The 25,038-nt window shown below is 43.6% G+C and overlaps 1 protein-coding gene across 3 annotated transcripts in view; it reads left to right on the top strand.

The window, feature by feature from the left end:
• Window positions 1-25,038, top strand: part of RIC1 (RIC1 homolog, RAB6A GEF complex partner 1) — a 195,493-nt gene that overhangs the window by 63,537 nt on the left and 106,918 nt on the right. For all 3 annotated transcript variants that reach the window (XM_030193794.1, XM_030193795.1, XM_030193792.1), the window contains exons 3-4: window positions 1,164-1,243; window positions 22,408-22,515. In XM_030193794.1, coding sequence (XP_030049654.1) covers window positions 1,164-1,243; window positions 22,408-22,515 — 188 coding nt within the window. The remainder of the gene's footprint in view (window positions 1-1,163; window positions 1,244-22,407; window positions 22,516-25,038) is intronic.

Below are 25,038 nucleotides of genomic sequence, written 5' to 3'. Positions count from 1 at the left end.
GAAGTACAAAATGACTGTCAATCGACAAAGATCTGGGGCTCCACGCAAAATCTCACCTCGTGGGGTATCCTTGATCATGAGGAAGGTTAGAAATCAGCCTACAACTACAAGGGGGGAACTTGTCAATGATCTCAAGGCAGCTGGGACCACTGTCACCACGAAAACCATTGGTAACACATTACGACATAACGGATTGCAATCCTGCAGTGCCCGCAAGGTCCCCCTGCTCCGGAAGGCACATGTGACGGCCCGTCTGAAGTTTGCCAGTGAACACCTGGATGATGCCGAGAGTGATTGGGAGAAGGTGCTGTGGTCAGATGAGACAAAAATTGAGCTCTTTGGCATGAACTCAACTCGCCGTGTTTGGAGGAAGAGAAATGCTGCCTATGACCCAAAGAACACCGTCCCCACTGTCAAGCATGGAGGTGGAAATGTTATGTTTTGGGGGTGTTTCTCTGCTAAGGGCACAGGACTACTTCACCGCATCAATGGGAGAATGGATGGGGCCATGTACCGTACAATTCTGAGTGACAACCTCCTTCCCTCCGCCAGGGCCTTAAAAATGGGTCGTGGCTGGGTCTTCCAGCACGACAATGACCCAAAACATACAGCCAAGGCAACAAAGGAGTGGCTCAGGAAGAAGCACATTAGGGTCATGGAGTGGCCTAGCCAGTCACCAGACCTTAATCCCATTGAAAACTTATGGAGGGAGCTGAAGCTGCGAGTTGCCAAGCGACAGCCCAGAACTCTTAATGATTTAGAGATGATCTGCAAAGAGGAGTGGACCAAAATTCCTCCTGACATGTGTGCAAACCTCATCATCAACTACAGAAGACGTCTGACCGCTGTGCTTGCCAACAAGGGTTTTGCCACCAAGTATTAGGTCTTGTTTGCCAGAGGGATTAAATACTTATTTCCCTCTGCAGAATGCAAATAAATTCATATACTTTCCACAATGTGATTTTCCGGATTTAATTTGTGATGTGCTATCTCTCACTGTTACCAATAACCTACCCTTCAATTATGGGCTGCTCATGTCTTTGTCAGTGGGCAAACTTACAAAATCAGCAAGGGATCAAATACTTATTTCCCCCACTGTATGGGTACTTAACTTCATCGTAACTGGAATATAACAGTATTCATTAATGTATTCTTTTTTCTAGACTACAAATGGATACATCTTGTTTTTTGATATTCACCCAACAGGAGAGGACAAATACCTATATGAACCTGTATATCCCAAGTAAGAGTTTCTTCTTTTAATATTTTCTTGATTAGTAACGGGCACTGAAAATGTTTTAAAAGTTTTTCTTTTTTTTTAATTACTATTTACTACCTTCCCCGCCACCCCCCCCCCCCCCCCAAACTTATAGTTCTTCCTTATTTTGGTTCATAAACCCAGATCCTGTTTAAATTTGGAATGTGTTGTTACTATGCCACAAAACTGTATTTTAATACATTTACGTTCGTAACTTACAGTATTCTGTAAATTTTATGCACTAAATTGCCACATTTAGGTGCAGCCACTTACTCTTTGGCGCATTGATGCCAATTTACATCCTTATTGTATAACGAAATCTTGGTGCACAGATTCCATTATAGAATTAGTGCTCACTGGCCCTGATGCTCAAAATTAAATGTGAGTGTTACAGACTATCAGCACTACAGTAGCTCCCGCATTTACCTGCTCAGAATGTTCAGAGGCTCGGAGTATGGGAATAGCACAAGTAGCATGCTAATGTAGTCGACCTCATGTTAATGAGGTCATTTTGTATTTCTCCCCAATGCTCAGAAAAGGGCGTCCAAAAGAAAACTGCCTTACTGCTGCAAAAAAAAAAAAATTCCAGGTTGCAGCAGGCGTTAGGGTGTTGGAAGAGATGATTTCTCATGATATTTATCTTCTCTCATGATTCGTTCTGCAAAATCTGCCTGTTTTGATTGCTTTTGGAAGCAGAAGGAAGCTCAAGCCCTTAAGCGCTGGGTTTGTGAGAAACAGCAGACCAAAGTGAAAGCACACAGTGTCTGTTTCCTGTGTCTAAATTTAAAGCGGCCATGCTAATAAATAAATAAAAACCTCCCAAAGAGAAAACATATATTGGTGTCTGTTTCCTGCGTCTAAATATTAGCATCCAAGCTAAAAAAAATAAATAAATTCAGCTTATATTTAGGCCACAGTAAGCAAACGCCAATGTGTGCTTCATGTCCATGTTTTAACAGGTGCTTGCTCAAAGGAGCCAAGCTTACTGCGGAAGTCTTCTGTCCATGTGTCAAGCTCAATCCTTCCGCCAAACTCCCTAATGCTCAACGCTATGAGCATGCCTATATATGCATCTTATTAGCGTTGAGCATTAGGGTATTCTGAGCTATTCTGGTGGTTTTTTTACGGCACTTTTCAGAACAGCGCTAGAATTTTGAGCATTGGGGCCTCTGTGCAGCGTCTAGATACCTAAATTATGGCACCCAGTTATAAAATTGCCTCCTACATGTACTAGAAATAATGATCCAGAAGAGGATCTGATACACTAATGTGCCCCCCCCCCCAAAAGAAAAACCCACCATAACAAAGCAGAACACACTATACTACACTTGTTTCACCCAGGTCTACCCCGACTTTGAAGATGTTCTGTAAACATATACACTGTTCCTTTATTTTTGATAATGTAATTTATGTTACTATGTTATGGGGTATTTAAAATCCATTCCAGTTGCAACAAAAGAAACTTGAATACCTTGAATATGAAATAGTGTTGATTTTGGAGTAAAGAACATAGCATAGCCAGAGTAACAGTGATGACCTGCCGGTCTGGGGGAGGTTGAAGTTTTTTAAAGAAAGATGGCCCTTTGTAGCCTCCGATCGATGGGTTCTTCAGATAGTCTGGCTTGGTTATGGCCTACATTGGTGACTGAGACCAACAAATTACCCACGAGAACAAATCACTATGGCTCTCGGCAGAAGCGGGTACTTGTTCCGCCCCTCTAAAGGCCCATGCGGTCGAGCCCATTCCAGCAAGGGAAAAAGGGCAGTGATTCTATTTCAGGTACTTCCTTGTTCCAAAGAGGGTGGGGGAGGTGGAGGCATTCTATTCTAGACCTAAGGGCCCTGAACAAAGGAAAGTTCAGGATGGTTTTCCTGGGCACCCTTCTCCCCATGATTCAGGCAAACAATTGGCTATGCTATCTGGACTTGATGCTTACACTCATATCCTGATGTTTTGAGGTCACAGGAAGTATGTTCAGTTTTGGCTGGGGACACATCACTTCCAGTACCGTGTGTTGCCTCCTGGGCTTGAGTTGAGTACTTTACTAAATGTCTTACAGTAGTAGCAGCATTGCTATGCAAACTGGGAGTCCCTGTATTCCTCTATGTGGATGATTAGCTGGTGAAGAGTACATTGAAGGACTGGTGCTCAGGAGTCCATGCGAAGAACCATTTGAGTGTTAGAGGTACTAGTGTTCATTTTAAACTACCCCAAGTCCCGTCTGCTCCCTGTTCAGCAGTTGGAGACCTGCTAGATATACAGCAGGCGCAAGCTTTTTTCCCTGTGCTGGGGGTGGACCCTGTTGTCACTCTTGCCACTTAAGTTCAGGCCAGTCAGCAGATCACAGCTCAGCAGATGTTGAGGTTGCTAGGTCATATGGCTTCCACCGTCCATGTGACAACCATGGCATGTCTTCACATGAGAACAGCCTAGTGGACCCTAGCTTTCCAGTGGTGTCAGGCCATGGGGAACCTAGTCATCTGAGTGTCACCAGAGCTGGTTCAGTCTCTGTTTTGGTGGGCAATTCAATCCAGTTTGACTCTGGACTCCCATTCCAAATTTTTCTGTCCTGGAAGGTGTGGATGACGGATGCATCCCACCTGGGGTGGGGAGCTCATTTAGATGGGCTTCAAACTCTGGGTCCCTGGTCAGTCTAGGAGACAGGTCTCGACATCAACCTTCTGGAGCTTTGGGCAATCTGGAATGCTCTAAAAGCTTTCAGAGATCAGCTGATCAACCAAATTGTTCTCATTCAAACATGCAATCAGGTTGCAATGCACTACACCAACAAGCAGGAGGGCACTGGGTCACGCCCTCTGTGTCAGGAGGCTGTCCGGATGTGGCATTGGGCAGTCCTACATGGAATACTTCTCAAAGCCACTTACCTGGTGGGTAAATCCAACAGCCTGGCTGACAGACTGAGCAGGATTATGAAATCGCATGAGTGTCTCTCAGCATGGGCATTGCTCAAGAGATGATCTGTGTGGGTCACCCCCCTCTGTGGATCTTTTTGCTACTCAGTTCATCAGAAAGTCCCTCAGTACTGTTCCAGGCTCTAGGCCTATGACAGACTAACATCAGATGCCTTCCTCCTTCATTGAGGGAATGGTCTTCTGTATGTATATTCTCCCGTTCCTCTTGTGGGGAAGACTTTGTTGAAACTTGAGCAAGACCATGGGACCATGATTTTGATCGCGCTATAATTGGCCCTGGCAGATCTAGTTCCCTTTTCTTCTGGAGTTATCCTCCAAAGAACCGTGGAGGTGGTAGTGTTTTCTGACCCTCCTCATGCAGAAAGATGGGTCTGTTCTGCATCCCAACCTCCAGACTCTAACCCTCATGGCCTGGATATTGAGAGCTTAGAATTTGCTTTCTTGCATCTTCCATAGGGTGTCTCCAGAGTTTTTCTGGCTTCCAAGAAAGATTCCACTAAGAGATGTTACATTTTGAAATAGAGGTTTGCCGTGTGGTGTGAAGGCAAGGCCCTAGATCCCATTTCCTGCCATACACAGACCCTGCTTGAATACCTTCTACACCTCTCTGAGCCTCTTCTCAAGACTAACTCTGTAAGGGTTCACCTCAGTACAATTAGTGCTTATTGTGCAGAGGGTAAGCCCATCTCTGGACATCCTCTAGTTGTTTGATTTATGAGAGGTTTGCTGTTGACAAAGCCCCCTGTCAAACCTCCACCTGTGACATGGGACCTCAACATTGTCCTCCCAGTTGATGAAAGCGCCTTTTTAGCCACTTCATTACTGTCATCTGAATTACTTGACCTGGAAGGTCTTGTGTCTGTTTCTTCAGCTCATAGAGTCAGTGAGTTTTCAGGTCTTAGTAGTGGATCCGCTTTATACTACATTTCATCACAACAAAGTAGTTCTCTGCACACACCCTAAGTTCCTGCCTAAGGTTGTGTCGGAGTTCCATTTGAACCAGTTGATAATCCTGTGAAAATTCTTTCCAAGACCTCATGCCCATCTTGGTGAGAGCGCACTGAACACCTTGGCCTTTAACTTGGAGCGGACTAGGCCCTACAGAAGGTCCACTCATCTTTTTGTTTCTTTTGATCCTAGGATGGGAGTTGTTATCGAAAAATGCACCGTTTCTGGGCTGTCTCTTGAGGGTCATGTCAAGGTTCACAATGACAGAGCCATGGCTGCGTCTTTAGCCCACTTGAGGTCAGCCTCCATTGAAGAAATTTGCAAGGCTGCAATGTGGTCTTCAGGATACCCGAAGTGACAGTCCGTTTGAACAAACTATACTTCAGAATTGGGGGGGGGTCTAGAATCCAACTCCATCCCCCTAGGCCCATTTTATTCTGTTTCAGGCTGTACTCTCACATAGTTATAGTTTTCAGGTTAATATGTATTTTGACCTCACCATTGGCGAGGTTCAGTTGACCACTGTTGTTTTTGGTGAGCTTGGTACTAGGTATCCCCATGTGAGAATTATTGGTCTGTTTGTCTTCGGAGAAAGTGAATATACTTACCTGTAGCAGGTATTCTCCAAGGATAGCAAGCCATATATTCTCTCATACCCTTCCTCCTCCCTTTGGCGTTTTCTATTTCATTATATTAGTGACCTTTTGCTCTCGCGGTGGACAGGAAGACACTTGGGCATGTTTGGTGGGAGTACTGTGTGTGCTCTTAAAACTGTACAAAGTTTTTTTTGTTTTGTTTTGTTTTGTTTTTTCAATCTCTGAACTGGGTAACATGGGACACATCACCCACATTTGAGAATATACAGCCTGCTGTCCTCAGAGAATACCTGCTACAGGTAAGTATCTTTGTTTTATCTGACAAAACCCACCTCTAGTAAAACTGTGCGGCCTTGAATCATGTAATCCAATTCCGGGAACTTCATTATCCTTCCATTGCAGTGTGGTCTGGCTTGTACTTCCCAGCCTCTTCCTTACTTAAGGTTTTGTGGAAAGGAATCATATCTGCCTTCTCCAGACCTTTGGGACCAGTCCTGACTTTAAAGAAGCATTGAAAAGGTCAGACAGCAAGGCTGCCAGAACTTCAGAAGCTCCTTCAGTGCCCTCAGATATATCCCCTCCAACCCCATTGTTCTTCCTTTTTTTGAGTTTAGCTAGCTCCTCATGAGCACAGTCTTAAAATTGTTTGAGGCCTATGTTTCGTCCATTCCTATTTGTGTTTGTTTTCTGAGATCCAACTCCCAGCCTCATTTGTTAACACAGAACAGAAATGATTAAACAAATCTGCTTTATCCTCATTGGGCTGTATAACTTCTATCCCTTCACCTTTTAGTCTTAACGTGCCACTCTTGCACTTCCTTCTGTCACTAATACATCTAACAAAAAGGCTTGTCTTCCCATTTTATTATTTTTTCTTCTGTGTGTGTCTTTGCTTTTCTGATAAGTTTATCAGCTTCTTTTAGCTTTTCTGATTTTATTGTTGCTTGACTTCTTTTTTTTTTTTATGCTCTCTTGTAATGTGTGGAAGCTAATCTTTTTACTTATATACAGCTACTTCTTTCAAAAATCATAGTGGTTTCTTTTCCCTTGCTTTTGTTCGCTTTCCTGACAAAAAAAAAAAAAGTTTGCTGCCCTTGAAATATCTTTTCTGTTTTTGCCCACTGCTTTTCTACTTCCCTTAAATGGTCAAATCCTGCTAATGACTCCTTGATCTATTCTTCCATCTTGACAGTTAGTTTTCCAAAAGTCTTGAGCTCTGAGTGACCCATATCCAGCTGTGTTCTAGTACTGAACCACACCATCTAATGATGGCAACTAATCGTCCATCGTTACATCAAAAACACTCTCCCCATTTGTAAGCTGGTACAGTATTGTCCCCTCCCACGTGGGTTCCATTACCAGATGCCAGAAAAGTTTTCACTGCAGAGAATCCAGGATCTCTCTACTTCTATATGACACTGCAGCTTGGATGACCTACCCAGACTAGTAAATTGAAGTGATCTAATACAGTGCTTCTCAATCCGGTCCTCAGAGCACATTCAGCCAATCAGGTTATATACAATAAATATGTATGAGAGAGATTGTCATTTAATGCCTCCTTGGTAAACAAATCTGTCTCGTGCATTTTCATTGTAGATATTCTGAAATCCAGCACAGCTAAAAAGGTTCAACAACTGCACTAGCACAAAGTAGATTGCTCAGTCTAATAAAAAGATCTTTCAAATTGGGCCAGTTTGTAATATTATTATGTCTTCTGACTGGGTCTGCAGGTTATGATCAAGGGAATCTCTGAAACACTTGACTTCCATATAGCAAAATAGTACTTTATCATCATTGTCATTATCATCTGTCTGATTAATCATTTGCATCTTCATCTTTATCATCATACTGTTCAGTGGAGTGGAGGAGTGGCCTAGTGATTAGGGTGGTGGACTTTGGTCCTGGGGAACTGAGGAACTGAGTTCGATTCCCGGCACAGGCAGCGCCTTGTGACTCTGGGCAAATCACTTAACCCTCCATTGCCTGCCGCATTGAGCCTGCCATGAGTGGGAAAGCACGGGGTACAAATGTAACAAAAAAAAAAATTACAAATAAGGCTTTCACAAAATTGGAATCAACTGTTGTTCTAACAGTTTTTCATCTGATGGCAAACTGTTTGAATATCTTCGAGAATTGATGCAAGAACGTCAGATGTGCGGGAACCCTTCAGTCTTAAGGCCAGACAAGCAGACTTCCTCCCTAAAGATTCTCATCAATCCAGTGGACAGTTACCCCAGTGTAAAATTTCCCATGGGATGATGTGCAGTCTGTTGTGGTAGACACATGTGTCTGTTCACCAAGAACTGCAACAAGCTTCAGCTTCATCTCCACTTTGTAACCCAACTCATCACTGTTCTGTTTGGCTGGACCAGTTCAACAAACACAGACAACTCCATTGTTATATTCACTGAACAGCAAAATTTAAGATGAGATGATCCACTGTTTGCGTGACAAGGTTTGCAATAGCAAAATGCTGTTCCCAGTTTTGCTGTTTCATTTGGTTTACTGAGGAGTTGCCATTTATATCTCCCTTCCACTTTTACTTTTAACTGCAAGCATCAGATGTAATTGTAAATAGTAAAAAGTTGACAAAACTATTACTTCAGTAAAAGTAACAAACATCCTGTACTTCAGTAAAAGGATTAAGTAAAAGTAAATCTAACTAGTTACTGTACTTAACTTTTACTTAAGTATGGTAACTAGTTACATTTACTTAGTTACTATACAACACTGTCTCTTGGGCAAGCCAGGAGTGCAGTATCTTACCAATGTTGTGCTTCGCAGAATAACAAATAGTTTCACCCCAGGCAGACTTCAGAGTGGTATCTTGCAGTATACAATGTAGCTTTATTTCATTTTTAGCCAACCTTATAGAGTTGATTCATTAACCCAGTATTTATCAAACTGTGGCCATGATCCCATTATCGCAGTCCTAAAAAGTGCATTACCCCTGAACGCTTGGGTCAGTGACATTTGTATTTATTGGTCATGACCCCAAATACAAGTTTTGCAACCTAATTTGGGGTTGTGACCAAAAGTTTGGGAAACTCCACATTAACCCCAAAGTCCTTAGCAATTTTAGCTTAGGGCGACACGTTTTACCTACAAGGCATTGAAAAGGATGAGTCTTAGTAAGCCTTACACCATGTGTTTTTTTTTTTGTTTAGGCTTACTTGTGATTTTAGGTGAGAGCACATTTAGTGCTATCATAAAGGTTGACATACACCACGTTAATGATCACTGTGTCTTAAGCTTTGGATTTTCTCTCGTCGAGAGAAATATATATATAATTCTTGTATCAGAATTCCTCATAACGATTGTCCCTAAACCACGCACATAGCCTTTTTAAAGGCACAGTGTTATTGAATCACGGTGTGTCCTATTGAATACTCTACAAGAATTTACACTGCTAGAAAATACACACATGGTGTAACAGACTCCTGACGCAGGCCAGTTGGGCCGAAACACAGCTGTGTCGAGTCATATCACCTTAATAAATTGATTCATTTTTTTATTCATTTTACTTGTGTCGTCCACTTTTTCTTCTTTTTTTTGATTTTTATACCTCAGTTCCTTTTCCTTTTTTAAGTTTTTCTTTTTTAACACATATTTTGTAATTTTCCCTTTTCTTATTATTATTTTTTTTCTTTTTCGTTTTTTTTGTTCATCTGTGTCATCTTCGCTGTTTTTTGATTATTAAGCTGGAAGCATTCAGGATGTGAATTTACTGTATGTTAAATGAATTTGCACTTAAAACAGTCTGCACTGTGTTTTCCACTCTGTTTCACTGGGCAAGAGTTATTCTAGAATTATGAAACAATTCTTGTAAATGGTCATACCAGAATGCAACATTTCAGGTTGCCAGTTTACTCTGTGGGATCATTTGGTTGGGTGAGAGGGAGAGGTAAAGGAATAGGAAAAGAGTAAAGGGAATGGATGTCGAAGGATATGGGGCAGTGCTGATGCAGGGAGGAAAAGCTGAAGCTTGATACAGAGAAAGAGAAGTGCAAGAGGCACTACAAAGGGCAGTTGAGTGACATGAGGGGAAAAAAATCAAGATGAGAGAGAGCATTAGACAGCATTTTCTGGGCTCGTTACAGTAGCAGAAATCACCTTATATGCTGGTAGATTCTACCAGCATAGTAGGTCTTATCCCGTTTCCTCTTTCGATAACATTATTGATAGAAAAGGCCAGCACAAAGGAGAGTATCATTGACCACATGGTGAGTTGTGATACTGTTGTGTTAGAAAAGTACTGATCGAATTTCCTAAGCCCTGCTTTTAGAGTGAGCAAATGTGTTAAGTATAAAGTTTTTTAGGTTGGTGCCATAGAATCTGAAATTTCATGCCTTGTGTAACGCTATCCATTAATAGCAGATTAAGTGAGAAACCTAAGCTGATCTTGTTGCCAAGGTCTGTCAAGAAGGGGTTACTGCAGTGCAGTGTCTGAGAAACATTCCATTTATTTCATATTTACTAGAAGAAATCAACCAAAACAGGAGCCAAATTTTATATACGTATCAATGAGCACACATCTGTAAGTTCAGTTTTTGACAGGGAATCAAGCATAGAAATAATTGGCATGCAGGAACGTATAGCAACACAGTGCAGGTGGGTAAGCCCCAAATAGGTCTGGGCCTCGCACCGTATAGAGCACTGTTTGTAGCATTTTATTACCTTAACTGCCAGTGAAGGCCTTATTTGTATATTCTGAGAACTATAATATGCTTGAAGGGGCTCGCTGTTGCTAAGAAAACCATTGCAGGAATGTAAAGAGAATGTGCAGCTGCTATTCCTCAGCAAAGCAGTTTTGTTACTAGATAATGCCACAAGACAGGAGATGAAATTGAATGAATAAGCTGTCAGACAAAAGTCTTAATGAAAAAGAAAAAAATCCCCTTTGTAACTGATGACACCACTTGTAACGTAGTATATGACGGCAGGTAAAGATCCTCATGGTCCATCCAGTTTGCCCAGTAAGGCAGCCAGAGCCGCAGCTGCCACTCTGGAGGTCGCAGTCCATCATGGTCATATACTGGCATGACAAAGTGGTCACACAATCATGGAAGAGTGGTTCTATTGTTTTGGTTGCAGCATAGACTCTGCCAATACTTGATTGCAACATTGTTGGATTGCTGGTTTAAACTGACATTTTACTCTCTATCAACCTTAAGGTCTCTCTCTCTCTCTCTCTCTCTCTCTCTTTTTCTCAAATATATGTATATTATGTGATATGAATTAGAGGCTGACTGAATTTTGGTTTCGGTTTTGGCACCAAAAACGGGCCAGAATTTGCATTTGTTTCTGTCGAAAATTCCTGTGCATTATCGTCTGAAACCAAAACTGCCCAACCACTCCCTCACTTTACCCCTGAAGAATAGTCCACCCACTGACCTAGCTCCCAACCATCAGCAGGCCCTACCCAGACCTACCTTAACAAGCCCTGGTGGTCTTTGAGGGCAGGAAAGAACCTCACTCTTTCCTGCCTAGTAGAGAATGACACGGGGATGGGATTGGGAAAGGGACAAATTTTGTCCCCGTGTCATTTTCTACTTTGAAGCCTGTTAATGAACTGGACTGTTATTTATGTTTGATGCAGACAACGTTATTTTGATTTTTTTTGAAAAACAAGCAAACATGCTGGTCACACCTAACAAAATTTGCATGGGGGATCTATACATCCTGCTACCAGCACATCTTCTAAGAAGACATCTTCTGTTACTGGCGAGCATGGGACAGCGTATCAGTCATGATCCTTTCTCATCTGGGGTAAGACTTGTGGAGACTGAGCTTGGAGTAGCCAGCGTTGGTAAGTCTGACTAAAGTTTGACTCAGACACTTGGAAGCCTGAAAATTCTACTTGGTGCAAAGGAACGACCCTGACTCACTGCTTGGGATTGCATTGTGCTGCGCTTGCAACAGTCAGGGTGAATGGTGGCTCCAGCAGAGGCAGTTAAACTGTGTTCCATCTGTGGGACCTGCCAGCTGGCATTAGGGTGTTGCATTGCATGCAAGCCAGGTCATTGCCCTAAAAAAACCTACAGGATAGGAGGCTGGAAGGCTCTCTAAAACAAGACTTTTGAAGTGGCCTCTGGGCAATCAAGCGACAGTGTGCAGCTTCTTCGTGGCAAGAGCATACCTGAAGTGGCATCAGCAGTCTGCAACACAAGACTGGCGCCCTAATGCTTATCTAAAAGCTGGGTCTACTTACTTGGCGGATGCTATTTATGACATCTTAGGGGTTACAGCCTGCAGTAGGTCTTTGGCTGTTTCAGCACGTCAGCAACTCTGCTTGTGGCATTGTGCAGTGGATGCAGTGATAAGTCACATCTAGTTAAACTGCTCTTTCGGGGTAAGTGGCTATTGGGAGAAGATCTCAATAACTTGGTGAAAGAACTGGGGGGAATTAAGCCACAGCGTTCCTGGAGGATAAGCCGAAAGACTCTTGTTGTCTGTCTTCAGGGGACTTTCGATTGCAAGTCAGCAAATGGTTCCTATCCTATCTAATTTATCTAGGAATCTTCACGATATTGATCCTTCATCTCTATCCTCCCATGTTTCAAACCTCCTCTCTACTGTGGCACCATCCACGTCTGTCAACGAGGCTGTTTCTTCTTACAACAATACTCTATCCTCCGCCTTAGACACTCTTGCACCTTTGATGACCCGCCCTATAAGGCGTACAAAACCTCAACCTTGGCTGACTTCTGATATCCGCTACCTACGTTCCTGTACCCGCTCCGCGGAACGCCTCTGGCAGAAATCTCGGGCCCTTGCTGATTTCTTACACGTTTAGTTCATACTGACCTCCTTCCAATCTGCTCTTTTATGCGCCAAACAGGATTATTATATCCAACTGACCAACTCTCTTGGCTCTAACCCTCGACTTCTCTTCACCACATTGAACTCTCTCTTCAAGGTGCCCCCTCCCCCAGCTCCCCCTTCATTATCTCCTCAGACCTTTGCTGAATTCTTTCACGACAAGGTTCAAAAGATAAACCTTGAATTCTCTACCTCGCCACCTCTCCCTCCACTAGTCCGTTCCCCTCTCTCTCCTTCCCCTCATTCCTTTTCCTCCTTTTCTGAAGTTACTATAGAGGAAACTACACTTCTCCTTTCTTCCTCAAAATGTACCACCTGTTCCTCTGATCCCATTCCCACCCACCTTCTTAATGCCATCTCACCTGCTCTTATTCCTTTTATCTGTCACATTCTCAACCTCTCACTTTCCACTGCAACTGTCCCTACTGCCTTTAAACATGCTGTGGTCACACCTCTCCTTAAGAAGCCTTCACTCGACCCTACTTGTCCTTCTAATTACCGACCCATCTCCCTCCTCCCTTTTCTCTCAAATTACTTGAGCGTGCTGTTCACCACCGCTGCCTTGACTTTCTCTCCTCACATGCTATTCTTGACCCACTACAATCTGGTTTTCGCCCTCTCCACTCAACCGAAACTGCGCTTACTAGTCTCCAATGACCTATTACTGGCTAAATCCAGAGGTCTGTATTCCATCCTCATTCTTCTTGATCTTTCCGCTGCTTTTGACACTGTCGATCACAGCATACTCCTCGATACCCTGTCCTCACTTGGATTCCAGGGCTCTGTCCTTTCCTGGTTCTCTTCCTACCTCTCCCTCCGCACCTTTAGTGTTCACTCTGGTGGATCCTCTTCTACTTCTATCCCTCTGCCTGTCGGCGTACCTCAGGGTTCTGTTCTTGGTCCCCTCCTCTTTTCTATCTACACTTCTTCCCTTGGTTCATTAATCTCATCCCATGGCTTTTCCTACCATCTCTATGCTGATGACTCCCAAATCTACCTTTCTACCCCTGATATCTCACCTTGCATTCAAACCAAAGTTTCAGCGTGCTTGTCTGACATTGCTGCCTGGATGTCTGAACGCCACCTGAAATTAAACATGACCAAAACCGAGCTTCTCATTTTCCCCCCCAAACCCACCTCCCCACTCCCCCCATTTTCTATTTCTGTTGATGGCTCTCTCATTCTCCCTGTCTCCTCAGCTCGAAACCTTGGGGTCATCTTTGACTCTTCTCTCTCCTTCTCTGCTCATATCCAGTAGATCGCCAAGACCTGTCGTTTCTTTCTTTACAACATCCGTAAAATCCGCCCCTTTCTTTCCGAGCACTCTACCAAAACCCTCATCCACACCCTTGTCACCTCTCGTTTAGACTACTGCAACCTGCTTCTTTCTTTCTTTTTTTTTTTATTTTATTTTTTTTTATTTGAATTTAACATTTTATTACAAGTTAAACACTTGTGAAAGAAAACACAGCTTAAGATAAAGAAAGACAAAATGATATGTAACATATACAAGGAAAAAAAAGATCAGCTTCCTTAGACCACTAATGTTGAGGGGACGCAGCAGGATTAAAAGGAGTCATTTAGGTATAGTCTAAACAATTCAACAAAAGGCTTACATGTGATTACCCTCCCCAATATTATCAATCTTTAACCCAACAAAATTACAACTTTTTCAAATCCAAAAATGCCCTTAACTGTTCAGGTGAATGAAATATGTACTTTACATCCAAATATCTTATCAAACATTTACACGGATAGGCTAAGAAGAAAGTGCCCCCCAAGTCCAGAACCTCCTTTTTCATAATCCTCTTGAGTGGACTTTGTGACATCTGGATATATCCAGATCCTATTTCCTCCAAAAGGAATTTTTGATTGTTTGAAGTATAGTCTTAAAATTGTATTGAGGTCCTGTTCAAAAACAAATATCACCAAAAGAGTAGCTCTCTCTAAACAATTTTCTAGCGATTGTTCTAAAATGTGTGAGATATTATTCACATCAATATTCAAGTCCGGACCTCCTCCATTACCTCCCGCAGTCACTGGGCTTTTAGGCAAATAGTAAATCTTGGATATAGGGGGAAATGCTTCTTGGGGAATTTTCAAGTTTTCCAGAAGATACCTTTTAAACATATCAATCGGTGAGATCCCAGGAACTTTAGGAAAATTTAATATTCGAAGGTTCAGACGTCTATTATAGTTCTCTATTTGTTTCAATTTTTTTATGAAGAGCCAACTTATCTTTAGTAATTATATGATTAAAGTCTTGTATTTGCTTTACCTCAAGTTGTAATTGTTTAACTTGGGAAGACAAATCCTCTTTTACCACATCCACTTTCTTAACTAATTCCTCGAAATTTTGGTGCAAAGTAGATATCTCACCTGAAGATTTTTGAAGAGTTGAGTTCATACCAGTGAGCATTTTCCAAATTTGTCCAAGATCTACCTCCTTTGATGTTTCGGGGGCCTCAGGAAAACCATGGGCCTCTCCTTCCAGACACTGTTCCTGCAGCGATGAACCACCAACAGAAAACGCCGACGCAGCACTTCCGGCAGCATACTCGTTTTCTTTCAGCACGGCAGTGGAAGCTGGACAAGGAGGATTGTTGGAAGCTGAGGGAGGCGATAGCGATGCCTCTAAACCCAGCGGAGATACCGCTCCTTCGGCTAGTTCCGCAGCGGGAATTCTCAGACCTGGAAGGGAGGTACCGGTAAGGAAGCGGTCGAGCCTCTGTTGAACAGGGGAAGATGTTGAGGTAGGTTGGGGAACCGTCCTCACATTCCCTTTCCTCTTAGAATGGGGCATATTGGAAACGCGGTAATTGTGAATATTCAGCACGGAGCTCGATAGCGTTCTCTCTACCGGAGTTCACAGCGCCATATTGCCACGCCCCCTGCAACCTGCTTCTTTCTGACCTCCCACTTAGTCACCTCTCCCCTCTCCAATCGGTTCAAAACTCTGCTGCCCGTCTCGTCTTCCGCCAGGGTCGCTTTACTCATACTACCCCTCTCCTCAAGTCACTTCACTGGCTCCCTATCCGTTTTCGCATCCTGTTCAAACTTCTTCTACTAACCTATAAATGTACTCACTCTGCTGCTCCCCAGTATCTCTCCACACTCGTCCTTCCCTACACCCCTCCCCGTGCACTCCGCTCCATGGATAAATCCTTCTTATCTGTTCCCTTCTCCACTACTGCCAACTCCAGACTTCGCGCCTCCTGTCTCGCTGCACCCTACACCTGGAATAAACTTCCTGAGCCCCTACGTCTTGCCCCATCCTTGGCCACCTTTAAATCTAGACTGAAAGCCCACCTCTTTAACATTGCTTTTGACTCGTAACCACTCACCTCCATCTACCCTCCTCTCCTCCTTCTTGTACACATTAATTGATTTGATTTGCTTACTTTATTTTTTGTCTATTAGATTGTAAGCTCTTTGAGCAGGGACTGCCTTTCTTCTATGTTTGTGCAGCGCTGCGTACGCCCTGTAGCGCTATAGAAATACTAAATAGTAGCAGTAGTAGTACCAGCCTGGTCATCAACAGTATGGTCAGAAGTTCCGCTTTCAGGCATGCCAGTCTTCCTTTCGTATGGACAGGAAGTCCTCCTCTCAGTCAGTCAGCTAGAGCTCCCAATGCCTTCTGAGCTTTGGAATGATGTGAGACTGGTTTACTCTTCTCTTCCTCTTCAGGACATCTTCAGGAGTTTTGGAAAGAGTGGGCCGAAATCACATCAGACCAGTGGGTTCTGGATATTCTTACTGAAGGTTACAAGTCGGAGTTCTCATGCCTGGTCGCTTCTTCTTGTCGAAAGAAAACCAAGGCAGTCGAGGTTCAGGCCACTGTAGATTCCTTGCTGGTGCTCTGGGCCATTGTTCCAGTTCCTCAGGTTGAACGAAGGCAAGGCAGGTACTCTACTTCATTGTCCCAAAGAAGGAAGGCATTTTTCATATGGCCTTCGATCTCAAAGGTCTAAACTGCTGCCTTAGAGTGCCCCGCTTTCACATGGAAACACATGAGGTACTTTGTCAAATGCCTTTTTTAAATCCGGATACACATTATCAACCAGCTCACCACTATCCACATATTTGTTCACCCCTTCAAAGAAATGTAATAGATTGGTGAGGCCAGATTTCCCATCACTAAATCCATGTTGGCTTTGTCTCATTAATCCATGCTTTTGAATATGCTCTGTAATTTTGTTCTTTATAATAGTTTCTACCATTTTTCCCGGCACCGACGTTAGGCTTGCCAGTCTATAATTTTCTGGATCACCTCTGGAAACTTTTTAAAAAATCATCGTTACATTGGCCACCCTCCAATCTTCCGGTACCATGCTTGATTTTAAAGGTAAATTACATATTACTAACAATAGTTCTGCAAGTTCATTTTTCTATTTTTATTAGTTCTCTGGGTTGAATACCATACGGTCCAGGAGATTTGCTAGTCTTCAATTTGTCAAATTTCACCATTACATCCTTAGTTTTATAGAGATTTCATACAGTTTTTCTGACTTGTCAGCTTTGAATACCATTTCTGGCACTGGTCTCTTTCCCAAATCTTCTCGGTGAAGACTAAAGCAAAGAATTCATTTAATTTCTCCACTATGGCTTTGTCTTCCCTGAGTGCCCCTTTTACCCCCTCGGTCATCTAGCGGTTCAACTGATTCTTTTGTCGACTTCTTGCTTCCCGTATACCTAAAAAAATTTTAACTATATGTTTTTTTTGCCTCCAACGCAGTCTTTTTTTCAGTCTCTCTTTGCCATCATTATCAGTTCTTTGCATTTGATTTGCCAGTTCTTATGCTGTTTCTTATTATTTTCAGTCGGATCCTTCCATTTTCTGAAAGATTTTCTTTGAGCTCTAATAGCTTCCTTCACCTCACTTTTTAACCATGCCGGCTGTCATTTGGTCTTCCTTCCTCTTTTTTTAATACACAGAATATATTTGGCCTGGGCTTCCAGGATGGTATTTTGGAACAGCATCCACGCCTGTTGTAAATTTTTGACCTTTGCAGCTCCTCCTCTAAATTTGTTTTTCACCGTTCGTCTCATTTTAGTTTAGTCTCTCTTTTTTTTTGACTGAATTTTGTAGGGGATGGTAAAAATGGGGCAGGGGATTTTAATATGGTCCCAGATGAGGCTGTGGATCACTCTTAAGTGGGGGTGGGGTATGGAGCTGCACATCATAAAGCTTTAATGGCTCTGATGCAGGGATTGGAGTTGGTAAAAACTTGGCACTTGCACCATCCTAGTCGGAGAAATCACACCACCTACTCTCATGTTAAAGATACCTACATGCCGATCACTTGTGGTGCCATAGGAATTTTAAAGGACAGATGAGGGACACCCATATAGAAACTATCCAGGACTCCGAGCATGCCCCTATTTGGCTGCTGGTGATTCCTTGGGTAGAGAAAAAAATCTATGGGATTTTGGAGGGTTAGCATACATTATGGGGGGATAAAGTTGTTTCTTAGGATATTAGTACTTTTTTGTAAGATAATTTTTTTTGTTACATTTGTACCCCGCGCTTTCCCACTCATGGCAGGCTCAATGCGGCTTACATGGGGCAATGGAGGATTAAGTGACTTGCCCAGAGTCACAAGGAGCTGCCTGTGCCTGAAGTGGGAATCAAACTCAGTTCCTCAGTTCCCCAGGACCAGAGTCCACCACCCTAACCACTAGGCCACTCCTCCACACTGATGATTTAGTTTTTTGTGGGATGCCCTCAAGGCAGTGGTGTGGAGCTGTAAATGGGGAGCCCGGAAAAACCGAGCATGTGATAAGGAAATGCTATCACTGGGGAGAGAGGAGAATTGCTGGGTGGCTGGAGGGGGGGCAGGGGAGAGAGGAGAATCTCGCTGGGTGGCGGGAGAGGGGGGGGCAGGGGATAGAGGAGAATCGCTGGGTGGCTGGAGGTGGAGCAGGGGAGAGAGGAGAATCGCTGGGTGGCTGGAGGGGGGAGCAGGGGAGAGAGGAGAATCGCTGGGTGGCTGGAGGGGGGGCAGGGAAGAGAGGAGAATCACTGGGTGCCTGGAGGGGGGGAAGGGGAGAGAGGAGAATCGCTGGGTGGCTGGAGTAGGGGGTAGGGGAGAGAGGAAAATCGCTGGGTGGCTGGAGGGGGAAGCAAGGGAGAGAGGAGAATCACACACACTCTCTCACAGACACACTCGCACCCAGTCTCACTCTCTCTCTGTCACACACACACACTTGCACGGTGCTGCCAACCACGCAGAGGGGGGGGAGGGACAGGGGGTCCTGAGACTAGAGGGGGGGGGGAGGGGGTCCTGAGACCAGAGAGGGAGGGGGGAGGTATCTGTGTCACACACACACACTGTCTCTCACACACACACTCTGTCTCTCTCACAGTCAGTGTCTTTCTCTCTCTCACTCTCATACACTCTGTCTCACACTGTATCACATTCACTCTCTATGTGTCACACAGTCACTCTCACACACTCTCTCGGTCTCATACACTCTCTCGGTCTCACAGAGAGTCTGTGTATCGCACACATACTCACTCTCTCTGTGTGAAACACACTCCCACACTCACTCTCATTCTCACAGACATACTTGCACCCAGACTCACTCTCTGTCTGTCTCACACACACACACTCGCACATTCACTGTCTCTCACACAGTCACTCTCACATACACTCTCAAACATACACACTCCGAGGAAAACCTTGCTAGCGCACGTTTCATTTGTGTCAGAAACGGGCCTTTTTTACTAGTATTATATACATGCTCAGAAGCTGTTGAAGAGACTAGCATGGGTTTACAACCCTAAGTTATAACTATCCTATTTCTCAATCATCACATGCTGTATACCCAACCCTCATTACATTTTCTATAAACGCATGCTGTGCTATCAAAAATATATCACACTAAACAAGCCTCAAGGTGAAAAAATAAAATGCAAAACAAATTAAACATTTCATCAAATATGTAAACGCTTCAAACAGTTCTTCAAATGCACAGTACTTCAAAACAACCTAAACAGTTCTTCAAATGCATAAAACTCCAAGCAGTTCTTCAAATGCATAAAACTCCAAGCAGTTCTTCAGATGCATAGTACATCAAGCAATGCTCGCAAAAGGGTTTTGCGAGCATTGCTTGAAGTACTGTGCATTTGAAGAACTGCTTGGAGTTTTATTCATTTGGGAGTCCTTTTACAAAGGCATGCTAGCACTTTTAGTGCACGCTAATGATTAGCGCTTGCTAAACGCTAGAGACGCCTATAGGAATATATGGGTGTGTCTATCGTTTAGCACACGCATATTTAATGCATGCACTAAAAACGCTAGTGCACCTTTGTAAAAGGACCCCTTGAAGAACTGTTTAGTTTGTTTTGAAGTACTGTGCATTTAATGAACTGTTTGAAGCTTTTACATATTTGATGAACTGCTTTACATTTTGAGGCATATTTTCAAAGCACTTAGCCTTCCAAAGTTCCATAGTTGGAACCCCTCGTCATTGAAAAGAGCAAACAGCCCCATTGCTTCAAGAAAGTTAAGTGACTTCCTGTGTCATACGAGGCTAACGCAAATTCATGGATGACTGGGGAAATTTGGAAGCAGTGGCTTAAAGAAGTTAGACACTAGAATGTGGGCACAAAAGTGTCAGATTTTGTTGCTTTGTGATAACTGTGCTGCACACAGGGATGATGTCAGGCTATCTAATGTGAAGGTGGTCTTCCTGCCACCAAGCACTACCTCTCTGATCCAACCTCTGGATCAGGGCATAATAACCAATTTCAAACAACATTATCGGGCTCTTGTGCTACGTCGTCTGATGAGCGTTATGGATGACCAGACTGGGAAGGATAAACGTGCTGTTGAACTGGCTCGTAATCTATTACTGTTGGATTCCCTACATATGCAGAAAGAAGCCTGGAATCATGTTACACAGGCAACCATTGTGAACTGCTACAAGCGGACAAGCTTTGTTAAGGATGTGGAGAGGGATGAAACAGGTGCAGCTGTTGCAAACGCATCAGATAAAGAGGTTATTGACATCCCAGCCGGTTTTACTGAAGAGGAGTTCCATCGCTACATAGCTGTTGATTACGATCTATAAACAGCTGAAGACAGCACTGATGTTGAGATTTGCTCCTACATGCAGGCAACAATGGCTGATGATGGAACAGATGAAGAAATGAGCAGCGAGGCACATGCTGATGAAATTCAACAACCTCCTCCTGTTACTTTTGCAAGAGCGTTGGAGAATCTCAACACCGTGCAGGCCTATCTGGAGGCCACTGGATGTCAGTGCTATGACAGTTTTTACCGTCTGGCAGACGTAGTCTATGGAACTCACAGACCCAAGAGTGTACAGAGGGCTATAACTGATTACTTCAAGCCAGCCTAATATCAGTTAACTGAGACTGTATATTGTACGTATAATAATAAACAGTACTGTACATATGTTTATCAGATGTCAAGCTTCTTTGGGTCACAACGATTAAGTGCACGCTCTGGTGCACTTAAGCGGATTGCACTGTGTGTGTGTGTGTATGTATGTATGTATATGTGTATATGTGTATATATATATATATCTATATATATCTATATATATATATATATATATATATATATATATATATATATGTGTGTGTGTGTGTATAGTTTTATATTTAAATTCTCTTTATTGAGTAGCAACAAAGAATATCATGCTAGGAACATCAAAACAAGGAACAAACAGAAACATCATTTAACAGACTGAAGTAACATGGCATTACACACGCTAATTTTTGAGCTATATATCCCTCCCCTCGTCCCTACTCCTGGGGACAAGCCAGTAGTTTAATGTGCATACACCAATAGAAACCAAATAGTAGGAGAGCCTAGTTCAGACATTCAAGATTCTGCTTCTTGCAGTGGGTGAACCAAAATGGTTGCCAGGCAGCCTGAAATAGGTGTACTGCTGGAGTATCCAGATCTTGTACTCGCCGCTTCTCCATGGTGAGTAATGTATATAATATTTTTTGAACTTAAGTTCGATGTGGATAAAACATTTTGTTTGGCCGTGGGTTCTTTTTTTCTACTGTTTGATATTTGACACATTACCCGTCAGCATTAGTTAAATATTTTGTCCCCTGATTGGCTTTTGTAGATCTGAAGCTGGAATTTGTTTTCAAGTCTCTTCCTCTCTTTGGATGTCTGAGGCACATACCAGTGAAGCCACAGAGGATAACCCCATTGGAGGGTTTGCAGAAGCCTAGCCTAGCAGTTCCAGGACTGCACCAACCCTTATTCTGGTGATCATGAATTGTTGGTGTCGTCTGGACTGGTCCACCAGGACTCAAGGAAAGGAAATAATCTGATAAGAAGAAATTTCACCTTATTGGGGAGAAAAAAATCTGGTCCCCCTCTCCCCCCCCCCCCCCCCCACCTTAAAAACTTTGGCTGGTACACAATTTTACTAAGTAATTTTGTAACATATAGGAAGCTTCACTTTTGGTTTGGGGAATAGGACTCGATATGATGCCTTTTCTGTGGTTTTTGCAACTACATTCAAAGGTATATACAGGTACCTATTTGTACCTGGGGCAATGGAGAGTTAAGTGACTTGCCCAGAGTCACAAGGCGCTGCTGTGGGAATCGAACCCAGTTCCCCAGGATCAAACTCTGCTGCACTATCCTCTAGCTACTCCTCCCACTCCATGATTTAGAAAAAGTTTCACTTTTTACATCATAAAAGGCTAAAGGTGAAATTGTGATATTAGTCTCTTGGGGGGGGGAGGGGGGAGGCAGTGCAGATATGCCTGTCTGGATTGATGTGTAATAATACTGCAGCCAGTTATCACTTAAGGCAAACCTTTTCTAAATTCATGATTTTTTTCTCTTGTAGAGGAAGCTCTCATGCAAAGGTGATTCCACATTACAAAGAGGAACAATGTGCACCATCATTAAATTTGGAGGCAAAGAAAGTGCTGGATCTGCAGGCATCTGTCACATGGTAAGGCAAATGTTACGGATTGCTGTATATTAAGAAAACCGCTTGTACTAGCACAGTGGATTGCAAACCCGTGTTTTTCCAACCCTTTTTTGTTTTGATCCCAAAGTAACAGACCCCTTGATGGCACAGAATAACATTACCATAGGCTGCCTCTTGCATTTGTGTGGCCCAGTGGCGTAGCTAGTTTAGTTGGCATGCCGAGAATACAAAACACTCAGGACCTATAGAGCAATTCTACCATACCATAAGCAGTCGTTTCTACGAATCACACAAGGAAAAGGAAAACATCTTAAACACTACAGTGAGCACTAGAACATCAATTCACCTATTGTAAAATGAAACCAGACAGAATAGTACAGATCGTCGATCCTGCACAGTCAATGCCAACTGAAAGCCATGTCTTTTTCACAAACACAGATACACCCTAATCCACTATAAAATAATAAACTTTCTATTTAGACAAAAATTAAACAACCCCCAAGATGCCAGACTCTGCATACAATGCAACACCACAGAAACCGAAAATGTCCCTTAGTACAGTGCAAAATATAAAGACAGCAGATGTAAATTTGAAAAACATTTACCAATCACCATTTTTCAAATTAACAAATAGAAATAAAACAAATATAGAAAATAATACCATTTTATTGGACTAATACATTTAGCTTTCAGAGGCCAAAACATCTTTCCTCAGGTCAATATAGTATAGTGCTGTTACAATATCCTATCCTGACCTGAGGAAGGGGGTTTTGTTCTCCGAAAGTTAGCCAAAATGTATTAAAATTAGTCCAATATAAAGATTACCTTGTTTACATGTTCTATTATAAACATTTATTAACACAGCTACAATAATACTTTATCCTAAAGCAAAAAAATAAAAATATATATTTTATTTACAGTTTGTCTCTGGTTTCTGCTTTCCTCATCTTCTTTTCACTGTCTTCCTTCCATCCAGCATCTGTCTTAGTTCTCTCTCTGCCATCCAGTGTCTGCCCTCTCTGCTGTACCCTCCATCCAGTGTCTGCCCTCTCTCCCTGCTCCTTCCATCTACATCTGCCCTCTATCTCTGCCTCTTTCATTCACTGTCTGCCATTTCTATCCCTTCCATCAGTGGTGTGCTGGTAAATTTTTAACAACAGGCTCTCTCCCCAGTCCACCTCAGCGCCCCCCCCCCCCCCCCCCCCCCCGGCCACCACTGCGCCCCCCCAAAATTGCAGAACTGGCTATAGTGGGGGAGGGGGCAATGCATTACTCTCTCCAGGGAAAAAAATTAAATGATCCCAGGTTCCAATCTTATTCATGTTTAATGTGGGATAAAATGCCATAAATAAGTAAATAAATATAAACTTTTAATGTTGAGCACCTGATTCTCAAAGTGAACATATTCCAAACACTATAATGAAAATAAAATTATTTTTTTTTCTACTTTTGTTGTCTGGTGACTGTTTTTCTGATCATGCTGGCCCAGTATCCGATTCTGCTGCTATCTGTCCTCTTAACTCCGTTTCCAGGGCTTCCTTTCCATTTATTTCTTTCCGCCTTTCTTCTTCATTTCTGGTCCTCAGCTTCTGCCTATTTTCTTCATCCATGTGCAGTTTTTCTCCTCTGTTCCTTTTCCCTCATCTCATCTCCTTCCTCACTCTTCTCTCCCCTCCATCCATGTCCAGCATTTCTTCTCTCTCCCCTGCCCTGCATGCACCCATGTCCAGCAGTGACCCTCCTCTCCCCTGCCCTGCATGCACCCATACCCAGCGACCCTCCTCTGCCCTGCCCTGCATGCACCCATGTGCAGCAGTGACCCTCCTTTCCCCTGCCCTGCATGCACCCATGTCCAGCAGCGACCCTCCTTTCGCCTGCCCTGCATGCACCCATGTCCAGCAGTGTACCCTCCTCTCCCCTGCCCTGCATGCACCCATACCCAGCGACCCTCCTCTGCCCTGCATGCACCCAGATGTCTAGCAGTGACCCTCCTCACTCTGCATGCACCCATGTCCAGCAGTGACCCTCCTTTCCCCTGCCCTGCATGCACCCATGTCCAGCAGTGTACCCTCCTCTCCCCTGCCCTGCATGCACCCATGTCCAGCAGTAACCCTCCTCTCCTCTGCCCTGCATGCACCCATACCCAGCGACCCTCCTCTGCCCTGCCCTGCATGCACCCAGATGTCTAGCAGTGACCCTTCTCTCCCCTGCATGCACCCATGTCCAGCAGTGACCCTCCTTTCGCCTGCCCTGCATGCACCCATGTCCAGCAGTGTACCCTCCTCTCCCCTGCCCTGCATGCACCCATACCCAGCGACCCTCCTCTGCCCTGCATGCACCCAGATGTCCAGCAGTGACCCTCCTTTCCCCTGCCCTGCATGCACCCATGTCCAGCAGTGACCCTCTTCTCCCCTGCCCTGCATGCACCCAGATGTCCAGCAGTGACCCTCCTCTCCCCTGCATGCACCCTTGTCCAGCAGTGACCCTCCTTTCCCCTGCCCTGCATGCACCCATGTTCAGCAGTGTACCCTCCTCTCCTCTCCC

Source organism: Microcaecilia unicolor, chromosome 2, assembly GCF_901765095.1.
Source record: "Microcaecilia unicolor chromosome 2, aMicUni1.1, whole genome shotgun sequence".
NCBI classification, from domain to species: domain Eukaryota; kingdom Metazoa; phylum Chordata; class Amphibia; order Gymnophiona; family Siphonopidae; genus Microcaecilia; species Microcaecilia unicolor.
Note: the sequence above shows the minus strand (reverse complement) of the source record. Positions and strands in the feature narration are given on the sequence as shown.